The 19,990-nt window shown below is 34.0% G+C and overlaps 2 protein-coding genes across 8 annotated transcripts in view; one reads left to right on the top strand and one right to left on the bottom strand.

Annotated features, from left to right (window-relative positions):
- The first annotated feature begins 41 nt into the window (after positions 1-41).
- Positions 42-17,370, top strand: mRRF2 (mitochondrial ribosome recycling factor 2). Of its 2 annotated transcripts, none has more exons than XM_085948464.1 (12): positions 42-211; positions 2,109-2,237; positions 3,122-3,259; positions 4,314-4,502; positions 5,665-6,179; positions 7,882-7,971; positions 8,588-8,939; positions 9,769-9,991; positions 11,533-11,650; positions 15,911-16,006; positions 16,450-16,596; positions 16,787-17,370. In XM_085948464.1, exons 1-12 carry the CDS (start codon positions 76-78, stop codon positions 16,949-16,951), a joined length of 2,298 nt encoding a protein of 765 aa, XP_085804590.1. In that variant the 5' UTR covers positions 42-75; the 3' UTR covers positions 16,952-17,370. The 2 variants fall into 2 exon arrangements, with proteins under 2 accessions (XP_085804590.1, XP_085804591.1); XM_085948465.1 differs by having other exon boundaries at positions 4,298-4,502.
- A 743-nt stretch (positions 17,371-18,113) lies between these two features.
- Positions 18,114-19,990, bottom strand: part of AMPdeam (AMP deaminase) — a 123,569-nt gene continuing 121,692 nt past the window's right edge. For all 6 annotated transcript variants that reach the window (XM_085948457.1, XM_085948460.1, XM_085948459.1 and 3 more), the window contains one exon: positions 18,114-18,649. The gene's annotated coding sequence lies outside the window, so the exon portion shown is untranslated. The remainder of the gene's footprint in view (positions 18,650-19,990) is intronic.

Raw genomic sequence — 19,990 nt, 5'->3', positions numbered from 1 at the left:
TTTTTATCTAGCAAGACTACGTAATTCAAAAAGTTCAAAACATAACCTCAAATTCGAATGTCACTTTGACTGATAATGATTTGTGCCAGGAGATGCAAATACGTAATTGCAAACATAAAACTTGGCCATTCGAGATTATCCAGTAGCAAGAGCGATGATGATGCTCCGGATAAACTCAGAAACATTGGTATTTTGGCCCACATCGACGCAGGTACGTCCAATTCAACTGTCATATCTAACAAAGTTATTCAATAAAATAGTTCAGTTACTAGTAATTAAGTTATCGAAGCATTTATGCTTTCGTGTAATGATGTATTGGCCTGTTTATTAGCACTTCATCGTGTTGACTAGTCTTCACAAACGTGTGTAAAACCATTGCAGGACCCATTCTCAAAGAAAAAACAAAACCTACCTAATTGGTCGCACTTTGGAGATGGGGCCTTGAATGCCCCCAAAACTTACCGTAATGCCAACGCTCGAAATGGAAAAGTTTACGAAACGGAGTGCCCGATATTTTTCTGAAAATATTTACAGTTCTATTACAGTACAATTTTATGTGTATTTTATACAAATAAGTGTGCTAGATTTTCTATTATATCTAGCTCAGACGGTCAAAATATTGTTTCCACAAGATGAAGCGATAATTTTACAAATTTCACAAACCGGAACGGCGCTCCGGTCCATTTCAACCCCTACGTAATGTACAATCCATTGATATATTATAATATAGGAGATGCCTTTAAGACGATACATCAGTGAAATAGTAAATAATTTTCAACTATAGGCGTGACAAAATTTTGGACTCGTTGAGATTCGGAGAGAGAACGTCGAGCTGGGAACACGTCAATTTGTTTCGTGATGGTGATGGGGGTATTAATTCTTAAATCGTGTAAAGATGACTAAAAACGTTACCCATTTACTTGAAAAAGAAAACATGTCAATGAATATATTATTATTGTTACTAATAGAACAATAAACAGAACATTAAATGGACGCATGTTGGATTTATATGACAAATTATATTTCGGTCGGCATGCGTCATTTTCCCCCCCCGACCCGCAATCCGCGCATCGCCTAGCCACGATCTTTTTAGACCGTGCCTCAACTGAAGTATAGCATTAACTAGTGTCGTATAGATTTTATGTACCTATTCCATATCCAATTTATTTAAACAATTCAACATATGACACCATTGCAATGAATTCCAGATGCATATTGTGTGCATTCTATTTCAAGATATCATGAATGCAGTACCCGACAGTGGCGAAGGGTGGAGGTAGGCTGTTAAGATTCGCTATAAATAGTGCACACTAAACTTTTTTAGTCATATGTATTTGTTTTTATTGAACTAAGACTACAATTTACAGATGGTGTTAGTTAGTTTTTAAAAATCAATTAAACCATGCCTAAACGAAACCATAATAGTTTTGGTCTAATTTGGGGAATACGACAAAATTGTGGGTACTTTTTCATTCATAGTTATTTGTTTTCGTTGGATTAAATATACATATTACACATATTGTTGGTTAATTTTTTTAATTCATTAAGCCCTGACTAAACCAAACTATAATAAATAAAAAATATTATTCTATTTATAAAATATTCAAAGTTATGTATGATTTAATTGTATAATTTTAGATATTTTATAGATACACATGTATATTTTGGACTATTATCTATTATGGCTTGGTTTCTCAGGGTTTAATTGAATTTTAAAAACTAACCAACACTATCTGTAAATTGTAGTCTTAGTTCAATGAAAACAAATATGTATGTCTGAAAAAGTTTAATGTGCACTATTTATGGCGGATCTTAACAGCCTACCTCCACCCTTCGCCACTGGTACCCGATAACAAGGTTACACAATGTGTAATTACTAAATTCGTGTTATCCCTTTATTTACATTTTTTTGTCAGTCCCTTTGAAAACTTAAAATCGGAGTTTCACTGTATTAACAGTCCTAAATGTACTCTTGGGTTTTTACGATTATCTGAAAACGGCGGTTCATAGAGGTAACTATCTGACTTGGATACCATTTGCCTCATTTAACATAATTATTTATTTCGCTACATGAACCAAAAATATTCGATTATTATCAATTATTTCAGGCAAAACCACAACTACCGAACGAATGCTGTATTATTCGGGTACAATTAAGTCTATGGGAGAAGTACATCATGGCAACACTGTTACCGACTTCATGGAACAAGAGCGACAGAGGGGAATCACCATCACAGGTGAAACATAATTTTTACCAGAGGTGTGCGATGAATTTTACTTATATAGAATATATGGTATACCCACCTTTTTACTACTATCAAACCATTAGAAAAATTATAGTTAACAAAGTTAGCATTGCAGAATAAAAATGCTCCGCATCTACAGCATCTATGAACCGTAGGCCAGTGATTTTTACATAGCTAAATAATGCCCACCAACCAATCAACCCCTTACCATATCTGGTTGGCTTGAGCTTATCCCGTGTATCTTAAAAGATGACGTGAAGCATTTGCAGCTGTTTAGGTCAGGAAATGTCTCAGGAGCAACTACCCAAGAGATGAAATCCTCTCAGTCGCCGTACGACTGTAAAATATAATAAAATTATCTTTTGTACCAGCCAGTTTGGACGACCTGATGGATGCAACAGCTGATTGAATAGCTCCTTTCAGTACACATTTCAGTGGTTATTGTCATGTGTTTTACAGCTTCAGAGACTGTAGGCTGATCGATGAGGCCAAACTTGAAGAATTTGCCAGCATAGTCTGGTGACAACCAAACATGTTATCATATCGCCACTTATTGTTTGTATATGCCTATCCTTTTTAAGGCATCCCACATTCTGTCTTAGATTTTAATTATTGCATCCACCGTCTATTGAATAACAATCTGTATGTGTGTAAATTAAAAATAACTCACTGTGGAATACAAGTTGGCGCTTCACACATCTAATATGTACAAATTCCACTTGTTGAGTAAATTTCACTCTCTAGCTGTTTTGTATTAATCAACATGTATGCTTGAATCCAGCATATTGACTCTGCCGTGAGCAAATGGCTGAAAAACACTCTTTAAAAAATTGATTTCAAGACACCTTCACACATTGTTTCTATACTGTTTCCAGCTGCTGCCGTGTCATTCAATTGGAATGATCACCAATTCAATTTGATTGACACTCCTGGTCACATTGACTTCACCATGGAAGTGGAACAGAGCCTCGGGGTAATAGATGGTGCCATCGTAGTTCTTGATGCGTCCGCCGGTAATTATATCAATTAAGTATTATGTCTAATAGTTTACATTATGTGACTCAGGATGACAACATAAGGAATGGGTTTTTTGACATATACATTATTTCTATCTGCCATAAAGTATAATTGACCCTTCAAGAGCTTTTTCTATTACAATACTTCGAGTGCTTAAAGTCAGACAATGTTATCTACAAAAAAGTGTTTTTTTTTTTTTTTTGAGATAACGTTATTTTACATTTACGGCTACATGATAGTCAAACAACGTTATGTCAATCTTTTCTAATTTCTTATTAAATCGTCAGTAAAGTTTAACGCTAACTACATAAGTTACCCTTGTTTTCATATTTTTTTTAAACTATTCCTATAAATTTTAACGTCATCATAAGCAAGATAAATGTACAATACACAATAAATTATAAAATATTAACATTAGGTATTAAATAAACATTTCCCTTGTTGAGTTACAAGAATCTAAAATAACGATTTTTTGCTCTCCTGTAAAGTTGCACTTTTGTAGATAGTGTTGTTTGACACTAAGCCCTCGACTTTATGGCAAATAATAATTTAAAATTGAATTCTGAAATTTAAAAAACGATAAAATGAACAAGTTATACAAAATGACACTGGTTTGTGGTATTTTATGAGGTTTACAAATTTTTCCATAGTGAGAACACGAGGTTTTTGTGGATTGATTTTTTAAATAATTAGATGTATTATGGGTGCAAAAATCTTATACAGACATAGATACTCGATATTCAAAATGAGATTTAGACTTACAAGATAGATAGAATAATGACATTATCCATTCATAATGAATTCAAGTTTGAACGCTTATCTTGGCAATATCTGTATGTACCTACATTTAATAATTCACGTTTCTTTTTTCAATTTAAGATAAATACTGTAATTCATAGATATCTTTTATATTTTAGAGAATATATTTTGGGGCAAACACATCTAAATGTAATATGTTTTCTTTCTACTTGTCAATCGAATTAACGAATCTAGAATATAATGGAAAAGACATAATATCCAACAATTTCACTCAGGCTGTACCCCAACCAGGTGTGGAAGCTCAAACTCTCACCGTATGGCGGCAGTGTGATGAGCACAATTTACCGAGAATGGTGTTTGTGAACAAGATGGACCGACAGGATGCCAATCTGAGGATGTGTCTCCAATCGTTGGAGAGCAAACTGGATGTGCAGCCACTCTGTCTGCAATTGCCCGAGAAACATCAAGGGAAACTAGTTGGTAATTGACATAATATGTTTTTTTTTTATTCAATCAATTATACACAGAATTTAAGAATGTAGCATTCTTTATTGAACATTCAGGAAACCCCGATTTTACGTTTTTAAAGGGACTAAAGGGAAAACATAAATTAGGGATACGAAAAATTTTATTTTCGTTTTTATTAAATGATCAGCAATATTGAAAAACTCAAAAATGGCTAGACTCTGGTAGTTGGACAGTGTCAGCAAAGATGCTAGAGCGGCCGGTGCAGACACCTGGAAGACACTCGCCCAGGATATGAGAAGATGGAGGAAGTTCTTGGGAGAAGGCTAGGACCCGCCTTGGGTACTTGGGCCTATTAAGATTAAGATAATATTGAAAAACTATAAAAAAATAAACCATTTTTGACATCGAGCAAAGACTGTTCATTTTGTGAGGATATCATTAAGGATTAAATACATTATGATCACGTCACATACTGTCACATGCTGGTACGGCGACAAATTTAGTCTATAGTTTCGTCATTCCGCAGAATATTTTGAATGATCACTATCTCTATAAATTCAATGATGGAGAGTGCCAACTCTTAATGTGGTAATATTTTTTATTATTCATGCTTTTTTCAATTAATTTCAACAGTTTCTACGTGTGCGCAAGTTAAAATTACTAACTTGTGATATTGCATCCATAGATAATATTTTAAACAGAACCCAACCTGCAAATGATAGATAATAGACAATATTCTTATAGAAAATACATAGTGCCAACCACTAAAAACAAAAAACGCGTGAGCTGAAAATGTGTAAGCATGTAGTAAATGATAAAAAAGTTCATTGAGTCATGCGGGTGTCGATGTAGTGCACTACGCGTAAGTTGACCTCATTGTTGTTCTGGATATTTCGGCAGATTTTTTTGAAGTGACAATGTTCGTTTAAAGGTTCAAAATGTGCTACGGGATGGGAGCATCAGTCTGATAATATTTTAAATACCATGAAAAACTGCATTACATACTTTTTTCCCGTAGCGGCAGCTTACTGTGACAGCACTTAACGTCATCATAATGTATTTGAACCTTTAACCACTAAAGGGAGTGTCAATATATATGTAGATCTACCTGATGGTACATAATTATGTGTACAATATCTGATTTGAATTAATTGTCAGTAGTAAAATCTTTCAGGAGTTGTCGATATCATCAATTTGGATTCCATCAGATATACACATGGGGGCCGCGGAAAGACATTCACCCGCAGAAATTTAACTGAAGCGACAGACGGTGAATTGTGGGAAAGAGCTATGGCCGCTCGGAGGGAACTAGCCGACTCGCTGTCCGCCCACGATGACAAGTTGGCTGATTTGATTATACAAACCGATACAATGGACAATATTGAACCGGCCATGTTAACAACCTCACTAAGACATGTAACGTTAAACAAACATGTCTGTCCTGTGCTCTGCGGCAGCGCTTATAAGAATATCGGAGTACAATTGCTGATGGATGCAGTTATAGATTATTTGCCATCGCCGCTTGAGAGGAATCAGCTGTATTCTTGTTTCGGCAATGACTTATGTGCTAAGGCTTTCAAAGTGCAGCACGATGACAGGAAAGGCGTCTTGACTTTCTTCAGAATATTTTCCGGGCATTTAAGTAAAGGACAAAAGATATTTAATATCCCCAAAGAAAGAAGTGAACCGGTAAGAAAAAAATATTGGTCATTAAATGAAGCACGAATCATTTTATTAATTGATTCGGCATTCAAGTAAATGGTTGAGGTCCATTATAATGGTTTTAAACATAGTTTTGTCAATTTTAGACGCAGGATTCATTTCATTGACCCACAGTTTTAGAAACAGACTTCTTGCCACTCATTCATCGCGACGCTGTATACCAGTGGTGAAGGGTATTTCTTATCTAATATCTATTACGGCAGGATTTAATGAAAGTTTAAAAACTAACCAACACCTTCTGCTATTTTACCTCGTAGTCTTGTTTGTCCCGTACAGATTTTTTCTTGTTTGTCCAAAATTTTTAACTAACTTCCCGACTAGCTAGACATTTGAAACTTTTAGAATATATCAGAACACGACGGGAATGCATTGTTTTAATACTTTTGGCCATCTTTAAGCAGAATTGAATTCATTTTCAGTTAATTCTGTTTTGTATGTTTCGGAAAAAATTCGTTAAAAGTAATATTTACTACTCACTATTATTGGTTGCTAAGTGGGTCCTAGCAACTAGAACTATAAATTATTAATATATAAGTGCGTTACTATGGAAATCAATATAAAATGTCAAAATGACATTCCAGTATTCTATATTTATTAATACATAGAATTGTCAAATTTATATGATTCAACAGAAAATTTAAAAACGTTGTATATAAAAAGTTCTTTTTATTTTGTAATTATGTATTCTTAGTTCAGTGAAAACAAAAGAACTATAACTGACAAAGTTGAGTGGGAACTATTTATGTTGGATCTCAAAAGCCTACGTCCACCCTTCGCCACTGCTATTATACACCTTCTATACTACTATTTCAATATGCAATATCTTGTTTTGAAATCTCAATTGAAAGTACTTACTACTTAGTTATGTTTTATATCATCTATTCCACAATTTAATTTCTGTTAGATGACTTTTTTGTGTGGCACACACACATAGTTTGTTAGTTTTAACGTTAGTTTATTTTTTGTATATTCAAATTAGAATAAAAGCTTGCATAGATCAATGCAAATGTTTCACATCACCTCTGTGACATTCTAATCAGCGTACAGATCAAACTTACGTGACAATCTAGCGTCGAGTGTGCGAAATCACAGTGAAATAAAATGCATTTTTTCACTGCCATGTGAATGTTGCAAGTTGAAAAATTATGGTAAAGGTGGAAAAGTTAATAGAAATGGTTCGAATTAGCATATTTACGTGATGACTACATATTAAATGACATAATATGTACAGTTCTGGTCCAAATACCATTCGAAGTGGACTTTTCTTAATGTCTATGAGTCTGACAGTTCACTACAATGCGAGTTTTGCAGCAATCAAGAATCATTGTTTCTATTGAAAGAAGATTTAAACGATTCAAATTTAACAATCATTATTGAAAATAATCTGTCTGGAGTCATGTATTTGGGTACCATTTAATATAAGAATTGCCATTTTGGTTGAAGTCTTTGTTAGCGGAGGCGGTACAAACGTTTCTCACTGGGTAGTGTGATTCTTAATATAGCCATTAAATTCTTTTTTGCAATATGTAAATATAAGCAATATAAATGTACGTCATATTGTGTGAAATTAAACATACAATATGTCAGTTCTTTTTGCTAGATTTTGACCATATGTGGACTTATCAGTTTTTTCTAAACAATTATTGTGTCTAATAATGAATTGTTACAGGGCAGTTTATTGTATGTGCCATACGCAGATGAATATGAAACAGTAGCAAATGTCGCAAATGGAAATGTAGCCGTCGTCAGTGGGTTAAAGGTGAGTAAGTGTCAATATTCATTAATCAGATATGAAAGATCTTGGCATACTTTTTGACTGAAAATTATCTTTATACTCGTATATCACTACTACAACTCTTATGTACAAGTAAGATTCATCATAGAATTCGTCATTAAACAAGTTAAGCCAATTAAATATAACCTCTTCTGGATTAAAACTGTTTCCTCGCACCAGGTTTATCAGGCACCAATAGTGAGGACTGCAAAACTAATCAATGCACTCCCTAGAGATGTTTTTTCTTCTAAGATTAATGTTTGCTTTGTATTTTTATCTTAACTTGTCTATTTATAATATTATATTTTGAATGTCTTCAATTAATAATTTATTATGTACATAAGTAATCTTTTAATTATATAAATAAATAAATAAATATTTAGAATAATACTATCAACTGAGGTTACTTATTGAATTTAAATTCTAATTAATTTTAGTTTTGTACTATAACAAATGAATACAATTAAAAAACCCAAAAACATTATACATGTATAAAGGTCGGTACTGACTTGGGCAAATTTGCGTGCACGGATGGTTTACACGTACGAACGTATGCGCACGCAACGTTGACCTTGACCTTTGATTTGACCAAAAATTTTAGTCAACGATGAGCGGAGACCTCATCACATCATCCCATTCGGCGGCGAACCATGCGAAGAAACAACTAGTCAAACAGCTTGGCAATCCGAGTAGCAAAGCAAAACTCTGCATACCGCCTTACCTAGTGAACAAAATCAGTGGAATGGACGAAGACGGTGCAAGTCCTGACGCGGCAGCTTCGACTATCTTGGGAATGGGAGCGATAATCCCGGATCCCGTATTCCTTTGTTCAATTGAGCCCCCCAGTCTGGCTTTTGAAAGTCTTCTGGAGACGGCGCTGGCCGAGTTGCAGAGGGAGGATCCCAGCTTGCAGGTCACATACAACGAGGAGACGGGGCAGACTGTTTTAGCTGGTGAGATGCATTTTAGTTTTTGTGTTCAATTATTTATATTGCGTGTACTGGAAAAAAATATGAAGATACTTACTTTTCCACCTAGTTCAGTCGGCTAATGATCCAATCTGACAACACCTAATAATTGAAATGACTCATCTTTATGGTTGTTATCAAAGGTTTTGAAAAAATCTTTCTATAGAGATGAGCCTAAATGTATGAAATTGAAGCAAAAAAAGAAGCTGTAGTCCACTGATTAAGTTAACTACAAGTTACTTCGCATTGCAGGTTCATCATGACATTCCACTATAATATTAGATTCATCCAATTGGTTAATTACACACATGATTATAAGTCCAGTTATTGCCAAAATAAGCCTTGAATCGACTAAAATTGACTTCAATTTGGTATTTTATGCATCTACACATTGCCATATCAAATATAACATTTGAATATAAAATTCAGCTATAAATACATGTGGAAAGTTACTTACTCGTCAATGTTGTGTAGGCAGCCAAAAGTAATGCCTGCATTGAATATTATTCTTTAGATGAATAATCACGTAAAACACCGAGAAATGCATACTTAAGTTATGTATACTTGCCATTGGTATGCAGTTGGTCGTTGACGGTTCTTTGCAGCTGTTAACTGAGTCTGTGTCAGTTAATAAAAAAATTTACTCAATGTGAGTTAGTGCATTTAACCGGGTTTCAAACCCAGGATTAAGTTCAATACTAAATATTATAATTTCATAGCATCATAAACAATTCACGAGATTTAAGAATGTAGCATTCTTCGTTGATACATAATTCGACTAGGAAACATTATTCTAATATACTGTCTTTTTTAGGTATGGGTGAACTTCATTTAGAAATAATTAAGGAGAGGATTTTAAGAGAATATAAAATTGACGTAGAGCTAGGACCTCTTCAGATTGCATACAAGGAGACATTAAGATCGACAGCAAAGGAGGAGTACGTTAGCAATCACAAAATCGGAGGCGTCAAACATGTAGTCAACGTCACAATGTCAGCCTATCCAGCTACTAACTTGTCTTCCAAAGATATTTTGAAGTGAGTTCTTCGATTGACCTAAGTACTAACCTTATATTGCCAAAGGGGGAAGAGTGTCTGATATGTGATGATTTGTGTAATGATTTGTGATGGAGACATTAGGGGGAGTTGTGGAAAATGTGACTATACTCATTTTTTTAATAGAGTAAAATATTCCATAAAATGTACATACTGAAATTTTTAACTAATTTTAAAAAATGTTACTCTTGGGTTTCGCTTTCAATTTAATAGAGCGCTGATGAGTAAAGTATTAAGGCTATACTTCAGCTGGGGCACGGTCTAAAACGATTGTGACTACGCGACGCGAAGATTGTGCAAACGACGCGTGCAAAACAAAACATAATTTGTCATAAAAATTCAACATGCGTCCATTTAATGTTATGTTTATTGTTCTATTAGTAATAATAATAATATATTCATTGACATGTTTTTTTTTTCAAGTAAATGGGTAACATTTTTTAGTCATCTTTACACGATTTAAGAATTGATTCCCCCGACACCATCACAAAACAAATTGATGTGCTCACAACTCGACTATAGCTCTCTGATTGGTCTTCTCTTCCGAGTCCGAAATTTCGTCGCACCTATAGTTGAAGTTTCACTGAAGTATGCTCTTAAGTGCCAATAGTTAAAGTTTGTCGCAATTAGTATTATCACCTCGTAGCATAGTGGTCTATGAGCAGGGGCCTTATGTTAGAATTTGCGAGTTGTAGTCGCCCGGTCGACATGACGTCATATGACATCATTGTGACGTACTACCGGAGTGATAATAGCATTCGAGAAAATAATGCTACTAAAATAGTGGCGTTATCTATTGTCCCCGTACACAAATAGGTGTTTCAGCATAATACTATCTATGGTGAGCCGTGTGCGTTGGACGGCTTGCCTCGAGCGTGTATTGGCTGACGTCACAATTACGTCATGTCGTCGGGTGACTTCATATCACTAGTTAGAACATAGGGCTGCAGGGCGCGAAACCCAAGAGATGCAGGTTCGATTCCTGCCGGGTGTCTTACTTTTTTCAACAAGATTTTTTCTATTGGTTATAATATATTTTCTCAAAAGTGTTTTTTTTCAAAATTATGTATATTCAACAATTGTTTGACATTGGTTCTCTAGTAAAAATATGGGAAAATCCAATAAACAATCAACAATTTTATTATATACCTACAGCCCCGAAACATGTGAGTTATCATTTTTTGAGTGGAGTGCAGTTGTGCCACTGATGTGTTAATGGGTAATAAAATGTCAGGATTATTTTTATTACCTTCATAAAATAAGCAATTTATGATGTTTTAAAGAGTCTGTCACAATTTTCAATGACTGGCTCATGAAATAGTGTATTTTATTACGATTTAATGAATATTTTTATATGCCAGGACTCTGAAATCATTTCTTGTTACGAAATTAGAATTTGAAAATAATGTTCAAGGAACTTTTTTTTCGCGAAAATTTCGATTTACAGCGAATTTCGAATTATCCGTGTCCTTATTAACGAGGTTTAACTGTAAATAATTATTTTTTTTATCAACTGATTTTAGATTTGATCACACCCATGACAGTGCATCGAATTTGGCAAACATGTCTCCGAAACATCTCCAAGCTGTTAAGCAAGGCGTTGAGTTGGCATTATATCATGGTCCGAAGCTGGGATGTCCGGTAAGACAATATTTTTTTTAAACCTTGTCTATTCCTAAGAAGATCATAATATGAGCCTCTAGGGCAGTGGTGGCGAACCTATGGCACGCGAGATTATATTACATGGCTCGTGTTTGAAGACAAAAAAATACTTATGACAAATCGCATTGTATACAAAATAGCAGGTAAATACTCTTTAAGAATAAGCTTTACGTTTAATGTAAACATATAATTGCATAGAACGGTCTTTAGGCTAACGGCTTTATGGGTCACATACAATGACATTAATATGGACGAAGCATCTGAAAAAAATAATGACACTCACTTTTTTGTCGGGTCTGCCGAATGGTTTGGTTCGAACGGATTCGCTCAAATGAACATTGACACTAGAAACACTGTTCTAACGCCATTACAATAAAGGTGATATTGCTTTAAAATCCCGATGCGTGATATCGCATAATGGAAATTGCGTGACGTCTACCTATACATGTGCGAATATCGCTATGCGCGAATTTACTTGCTATCTATTGTATTGAGTGCGTTGTCCATTAATAATGTCATTGGTCACATATAATATTGTAGCACTAATCTCATCAGGCGACGGAAAATGCCTCGAACCTCTAATTTTGATCGATTTACAATGCTTGAGACCACTGTAGCGAGAGAATGCCTCATCTGATCGTAGCAATTCTGGTGTTAATTTGTGCGTAAAGAACTAAACTAATTAATACATTAACAAACAATTTCATTTCTACCCGCAAAAAATGGTTGCACCAAATAAGATACAACAACTTGGTGGAGCTAGTAGAAGTAATTCTGGCAGATAGTTTCAAAATTGGTGGGCCGAAATGTATGGTGTAATTGAAAAAAGGGACAAAGCTATATTATGTATGCTATGTTCTGTGAATGGTATCTAGAACATCATCATTTTTTAAATAGAATTCTTAAGAACTACCTTTTCTCCATGAAAAACTCCTCAACACGTCAGATAGTTGAAAAATAATATTTTGGAAATTTTGGCACGCGTACGTAAAAATGTTCGCCAACTCTGCTTTAGGGAGTAGAAGTTTGTTTTAACAGATTTTTGTTTTAACGAGAAATGGATATGAGCCACATGTTCAACCCATGACATTATAAGCCGACGTGTAAGCTGCTCGAACATCATGGGTACGTATTTATTTTAAAAAAAAATGTACCAGCATTAAACGGTCAACATTGAAAATGATAAATGCACATAGTTAACAGTATATTTCAATACATTATCTCTTAAGAAGGCCTCTGCAATGGGTTTGAAAGCTTGAGCTCCAGTTAGGAACGAATATCATAATTAATAATCTACTTCTGTACCGCAAGCCCATGACAATTATATACTTAAGTACCTATTTATTATCTAATATATAAAAAATAATATTTGTTTGTGTGTTTGTTTGTTTGTTCGTATTGAATGCACTGCCATACCGTTCATCCGATTGCGATAAAACTTTGTCAACTTATTGCTTGCACTTTCGCGAAGAGTATAGGCTATACTAATATATAAAAATGAATGTCTGTCTGTCTGTATGTCTGTCTGTCTGTGTGTCTGTCCCGTATGCGTTCCTATACCATTCATCCGATTGCGATGAAATTTTGGTAAGTGGTTGTATGCACACCCATGAAGGTTTCTGAATTAGAAAAATCATCATCTTCTTCTTCTTCTTCATTCTATTTTCTTTTATTCATATGGTTCCTATACCATTCATCCGATTACGATGAAATTTTGGTAAGTGGTTGTATGCACACCCATGAAGGTTTCTGAATTAGAAAAATCATCATCTTCTTCTTCTTCTTCATTCCATCTTCTTTTATTCGTATTGTTCCTATACCATTCATTCAATTGCGATGAAATTTTCATCAGTTGTTGTGGTAACACCCGTAAAGGTTTCTGAATTAGTACAACCATCTTTTTCTTTTTCTTCATTCTATCTTCTTTTATTCGTATGGTCCCTATATCATTCATCCGATTGCGATGAAACTTTCGTCAGTGGTTGTGCCAACACCCGCGAAGGTTTCTGAATTTGTACAACCATCTTCTTCTTCTTCTTCATTATATCTTCTTTTATTCGTATGGTTCCTATATCATTCATCCGATTGCTATGAAACCTTCATAAGTTATTGTGGTAACACCCGTAAAGGTTTCTGAATTAGTACAACCATCTTCTTCTTCTTCTTCATTATATCTTCTTTTATTCGTATGGTCCCTATATCATTCATCCGATTGCGATGAAACTTTCATCAGTGGTTGTGCCAACACCCGTAAAGGTTTCTGAATTTGTACAACCATCTTCTTCTTTTTCTTCATTCTATCTTCTTTTATTCGTATGGTCCCTATATCATTCATCCGATTGCGATGAAACTTTCATCAGTGGTTGTGCCAACACCCGCGAAGGTTTCTGAATTTGTACAACCATCTTCTTCTTCATTATATCTTCTTTTATTCGTATGGTCCCTATATCATTCATCCGATTGCGATGAAACTTTCATCAGTGGTTGTGCCAACACCCGCGAAGGTTTCTGAATTTGTACAACCATCTTCTTCTTCTTCTTCATTATATCTTCTTTTATTCGTATGGTTCCTATATCATTCATCCGATTGCTATGAAACCTTCATAAGTTATTGTGGTAACACCCGTAAAGGTTTCTGAATTAGTACAACCATCTTCTTCTTCTTCTTCATTATATCTTCTTTTATTCGTATGGTCCCTATATCATTCATCCGATTGCGATGAAACTTTCATCAGTGGTTGTGCCAACACCCGCGAAGGTTTCTGAATTTGTACAACCATCTTCTTCTTCTTCTTCATTATATCTTCTTTTATTCGTATGGTCCCTATATCATTCATCCGATTGCGATGAAACTTTCATCAGTAGTTGTGCCAACACCCGCAAAGGTTTCTGAATTTGTACAACCATCTTCTTCTTCTTCTTCATTATATCTTCTTTTATTCGTATGGTCCCTATATCATTCATCCGATTGCGATGAAACTTTCATCAGTGGTTGTGCCAACACCCGCGAAGGTTTCTGAATTTGTACAACCATCTTCTTCTTCTTCTTCATTATATCTTCTTTTATTCGTATGGTTCCTATATCATCCATCCGATTGCGATGAAACCTTCATCAGTTGTTGTGGTAACACCCGTAAAGGTTTCTGAATTAGTATAACCATCTTCTTCTTCTTCTTCTTCATTATATCTTCTTTTATTCGTATGGTCCCTATATCATTCATCCGATTGCGATGAAACTTTCGTCAGTGGTTGTGCCAACACCCGCAAAGGTTTCTGAATTTGTACAACCATCTTCTTCGTCTTCTTCATTATATCTTCTTTTATTCGTATGGTTCCTATACCATTCATCCGATTGCGATGAAACCTTCGTCAGTTGTTGTGGTAACACCCGCAAAGGTTTCTGAATTAGTACGACCATCTTCTTCTTCTATTAATTGTATGAGTTCCTATTCCATTCATCCGATTGCAATAAAACTTTCTTCAGTAATTGTGCCAACACCCGCGAAGGTTTCTGAATTAGTACAATCGTCTTCTTCTTCTTCTATTCGTATGTGTTCCTATACCATTCATCCGATTGCAATGAAATTTTGATCAAGTGTTGTGCTCACGCCCGCAAAGGTTTCTAAATTAAGACAACCATTTCTTCTTCTTTTTCATCTATTCTATCTTCTTCTATTCATATGCGTTCTTATACCATTCATCTGATTGCGATGAAATTTTTGTAAGTTGTGCGCACACCTGCGAAGGTTTCTAAATTAGTATTATATAAAATACAAAGTTTGTTCCATCCAATTTTGGTTTGTTACTGCATATTAATAACATTAATAACGTTTGCATATTTTGGATTCGATTTTAATTTAGTGTTCTTTTGTTTGACCTTTATTCCTATTAGAATTATTTTCATATTGATATATTGTATTACACAGATATTTTAATATTAAAAAAATAATTACCTCTTATTATTTTTTAAATATCTAAGATAAATATAACCACGAAGCGACCCTGTGCGAAGCCGGGTACTTCAGCTAGTGTTTCATAAATATTTTTCATTCTATTTTTGTATTGCTTTGGAGTATAGACCAAGTGTTTTTTTATTATTATTTTTACCCGAATTTTAATACGCGCAACATAGCTAGCTGTCCATGACGCTTATGTCGTAATTGAAATTGGGATGAGACTTAAAACCCTTACTTAACACACTTTTAGATTATAATTTTTATATTTGTTTTTATTGAATAGATTATAGATGTTGGAGTTACACTTCATTGGCTTGAAGTCGGAAAAGGAACTTCGGATACGTTGGTTTCGTCAGCTGTTGCACACTGCTTAAAAAAAGTACGTAGCCACATGTAACTCTAAGGTTTCTGAACCTTATTTCATTCATCAGGCTATTTAAATCATTTTGGTACTCAAATTTTTTATATCACGTCTACCAGTGGCGAAGACTTTACTAAGTGATTATTCGGCACTTCCTTAAAAAATAACAATGGCAAAGACTTGATACAGTAAAACCACATTAATTCAATATCGATATAACAGAAAGTCGAAAAAAAAAGCGAATTATGAATTGCAAAATGTATGTCAAAAAACAGTATTCCAATTTTGCAAAATTGTTCAAAATCGCTAGAAATAGATTTTATGAATCTTTGATTGCATTACAAATATAACCCAATATAAGACCTTAGTGCCTGACGATGCTGAAAACCGAATCCCGGATCACTAGAACATAAATTCCCTCAGTCCATGGTTTTTTTTATTATGTTATTATTCTTCCGTAGGCTTTCAATAATGCGGAGCCTGCTTTGCTGGAGCCCATGATGTTGCTGGAGGTCATCTGCAATGGGGACTATCTTTCCAGGATAATGTCAGATCTCAGCTGCAGACGAGCCAGTATCCAAAAAGTTGATATAAGAGGAAACAATAAGGTTAGTTAATTAGACTCTGATAACTTTATAATATGTAATGATAATTATGTACATTACTGCTTTGGTCACAAAAAATGAGATGAATAATAGGGAATCCTAGAATAATTCATCATGATTAGGGGCACCCTGGTGTAGGTTCTGGTTTCCTGAACCTACTCTCTAATAGTCTAACTAATGGTTATATTTTCAGGTTGTCGAGAGCCTAACACCACTCGCAGAGCTTCTGGGCTATTCCACATTCTTACGGACTCTCTCGTCCGGCACTGCAACATTCGCGATGGAGTTCCACAGCTACCAACCCATGAAGCCGCTTGAAGAAGAAGAAGCTATCAGAGAATTGAAGGGATACTGTTGATATACTCGAAATATAAAATATCAATGAAAACATAGACTAATAAATTATAGTATAATCATGTTTTAAAGTATTTTTATTATCGCTAACAAATTAAATACTGACTATATAGTAGAAATTTTTTATTTTGTATATGTGCATATGCAATTTATTTCAGTGCACAAGTATTACCCTGGATTAATGTGATTATTATTACAGTTGCTATTGCGGACTATATTTATGTCAATAATATTAAATCGCTTTTTCCCACTCGGCGTCTCTCTGACTACTTTTAAAACAATCAAATCTCATCCTAATGTGGTATGTTTTTAACTCTACTATGTATTGATTTTTCAATTAGAATCCATTATGTAGCACAGTGGCGAAGGGTGGAGGTAGGCTGTTAAGATCCGCCATAAATAGTAAATATTAAACTTTGTCGTTAACGTGTTTGTTGTCATTGAAATAAGACTACAATTTACATATTATATGGTATTGGTTAGGTTTTCAAATTCAATTAAGCCCTGCAAAACCAATCCACTAATCATGCTGTTCTATTTGTCAACTTAATTGAGGGCATTCAAGAGATTATCGACAGGCTGCATGAACACTCGTCTCGCGATGGTGTGAAAATCAACGCGAACAAAACCAACATTTTGTGCAATAGCACCTGTCATCTGTCCTGATCCAGATATCCTTTTGATTAGCGCGGGCAAAACATCGAAAGCGTCAACAGCTTCAAATACCTGGGGGTACACATCACGGGAGATGGCATTTGCAGAGAGAGCTCGCTATCCGAATGGTACTGGCTGGAGCAACATTCAACTCGATGCGGAGTGTCTGGGACTCACGACTGTATTCGGTCAAAACCAAATGCCACCTATTAGACGCTTGCATTGTGCATTGTGACAGTGCTGCTTTACGGTAGCGAATCTTGACACCGTATACTTAGCTTCGAGAACAGATGTTTGCGACAGATACTGGGTGTGCGGATGACTTTAGGACTAACGAGGAGATAAAAGAATGCATCAAGCAACTTCTCATCATGCTGAGATTCCGGAGAAATCAGATTTCAGCATAGTCAGCCAGGTAGAGATTCCCTGAGATTTTCCAAAATGGGTTCCTCGAAACAAAAAAGGTTTGTAGTGACTTGTTTATATACTAAGGAAAAATAAAAGACCGTTTTCATTTCATAAATATGAATATATTGATATATTTTATGGATAAACAATGTTTACATAAATTTAACGAATATGTCTGTAAGTTACAGTATAACATTATTTTAAAACGATAATACTTGGTAATGAAGACAATAAAATAGACCATCTTTTACAAAAATCATGACGTGTGGACTGGAAATTTTTTACAACTGAAATAATTATCTTTTTGCAAAGGTATTAAAAAAAAAACTAATTTATAAAAACTAAGTTAATTTATAAACAATTTTTTGGCCACAAAAGTATTCATTGATATATTTGAGTACCTATATTTTATAAAATCATAATGGTTCTTAAAAAATTTGAAAACTATAATAATAATTCAAAAAATGTACACATTAATTAAAGTGATTTATTATGTATACTTGTCCATAAATAAAGCCAATTTACATTGTAATAATATTTTTTGTCAATACAAAAATACAAAATTATAAATGAATGAAAAAAATTGCTGGTGTCTTGATTCTTCATGACGCTAGCAGAAACGTATCATCTACCCTTTTAACTAGAAAAAAACAACTCAATGAAAATGGTTATAAAAATAATATGCAACTGAAAATAATTCCGATATGAGTTTCCACGATATACATTATGCTTTCCGAAAACGCTTACACTATTATTTCAAGTAGTCATCTTCGTTCATTGAAATAGTGTGGTCAACTGATAGATTACAGATCTAGTGTAAGAAGGAAGTATCTGCCAAAACAGAGTTTTAAGTAGAGATAGTCCTAAAAAACATTATTATTAAAAAATTTGCTACATTTTCAACACAGTTCATTAACCGTATTTACGTTGATTAACAGTAAAAACAATCTGATATTTGTAATCTTCCTACAGAAGATATAGTACAAATATGTACATACTGAGTTTTTCCAATACCAATAACCTTAATTAATAAATGATACTGGTGATGACAGAATTCTGTGGTTTCGGAGTAAAAGTACTTATCAGTTTGGTTGCAGTTGAGATAATTTGGTTTTGAAATAAATCACAGTTTTCAAAATACCCTTGAAGTTAATTGGTGTATCTTTTTTTTATATCTTTTACAATATTATTTATGTACAATTAAGTTTTTGATAATGTTTTCAGTTAAAAATGATTTTTTCAATTTAAGCTATTTTACAACGTTTTTATTAGGTCGTATTCTTATTTGTCCGGTACAAATCTTGCAATCGATTTTTAATTATCTTCCCGACTAGCTAGACATTTGAAACTTTTAGAATATACCAGAACATGATGCCAATGCATTTTTTAATACTTTTAGCCATCTTTAAGTAGAATTAAATTCATTTTTAGTTAATTCTGTTTTGTATGAAAAGTTATTTCGGAAGAAATCCGTAATCCAATCCACTATTATTGGTTGCTAGGAAATTATTAATATATACGTGCGTTGCGTGTCAAAATGACATTTCAGTATTATTTCTATCAAATACAATTTTTTTTGATCGTTTAAGCTAGTCAAGTCAAGTTTACATGATTCAACAGAAAATTTAAAAACGTTGTATATAAAAAGTTCTTTGTATCTTGTAATTATTGACAAATTAAAATATCCATTTATTTTGCTTACATGTGACAAAATCTATGGTACACAAAAAAAGAGCACAATTATTATTTACACACATTGGCATTAAAATCTTAATTTCATAGAAACGCGACTTAAGAACTTTTACTCTGCAACCACAGAATTCGCAAAATTAATACAGATTATGTAAAAGATTCTCTCTTTCAACAATGTCACTTAATGAGTTTTACATTAATTGAAATGACAATATACTAATGCAGGCTTAGGTTTGTATATTTATGGAAATCTAAAATAAGACGCTGTCAACACTGATACAGCCTAAAA

This window comes from Rhyacophila brunnea, unplaced genomic scaffold, assembly GCF_057557595.1.
Source record: "Rhyacophila brunnea isolate RB1 unplaced genomic scaffold, BYU_Rbru_1.0 scaffold_20, whole genome shotgun sequence".
NCBI classification, from domain to species: domain Eukaryota; kingdom Metazoa; phylum Arthropoda; class Insecta; order Trichoptera; family Rhyacophilidae; genus Rhyacophila; species Rhyacophila brunnea.
This window is presented reverse-complemented; position numbering and strand designations above follow the sequence as displayed.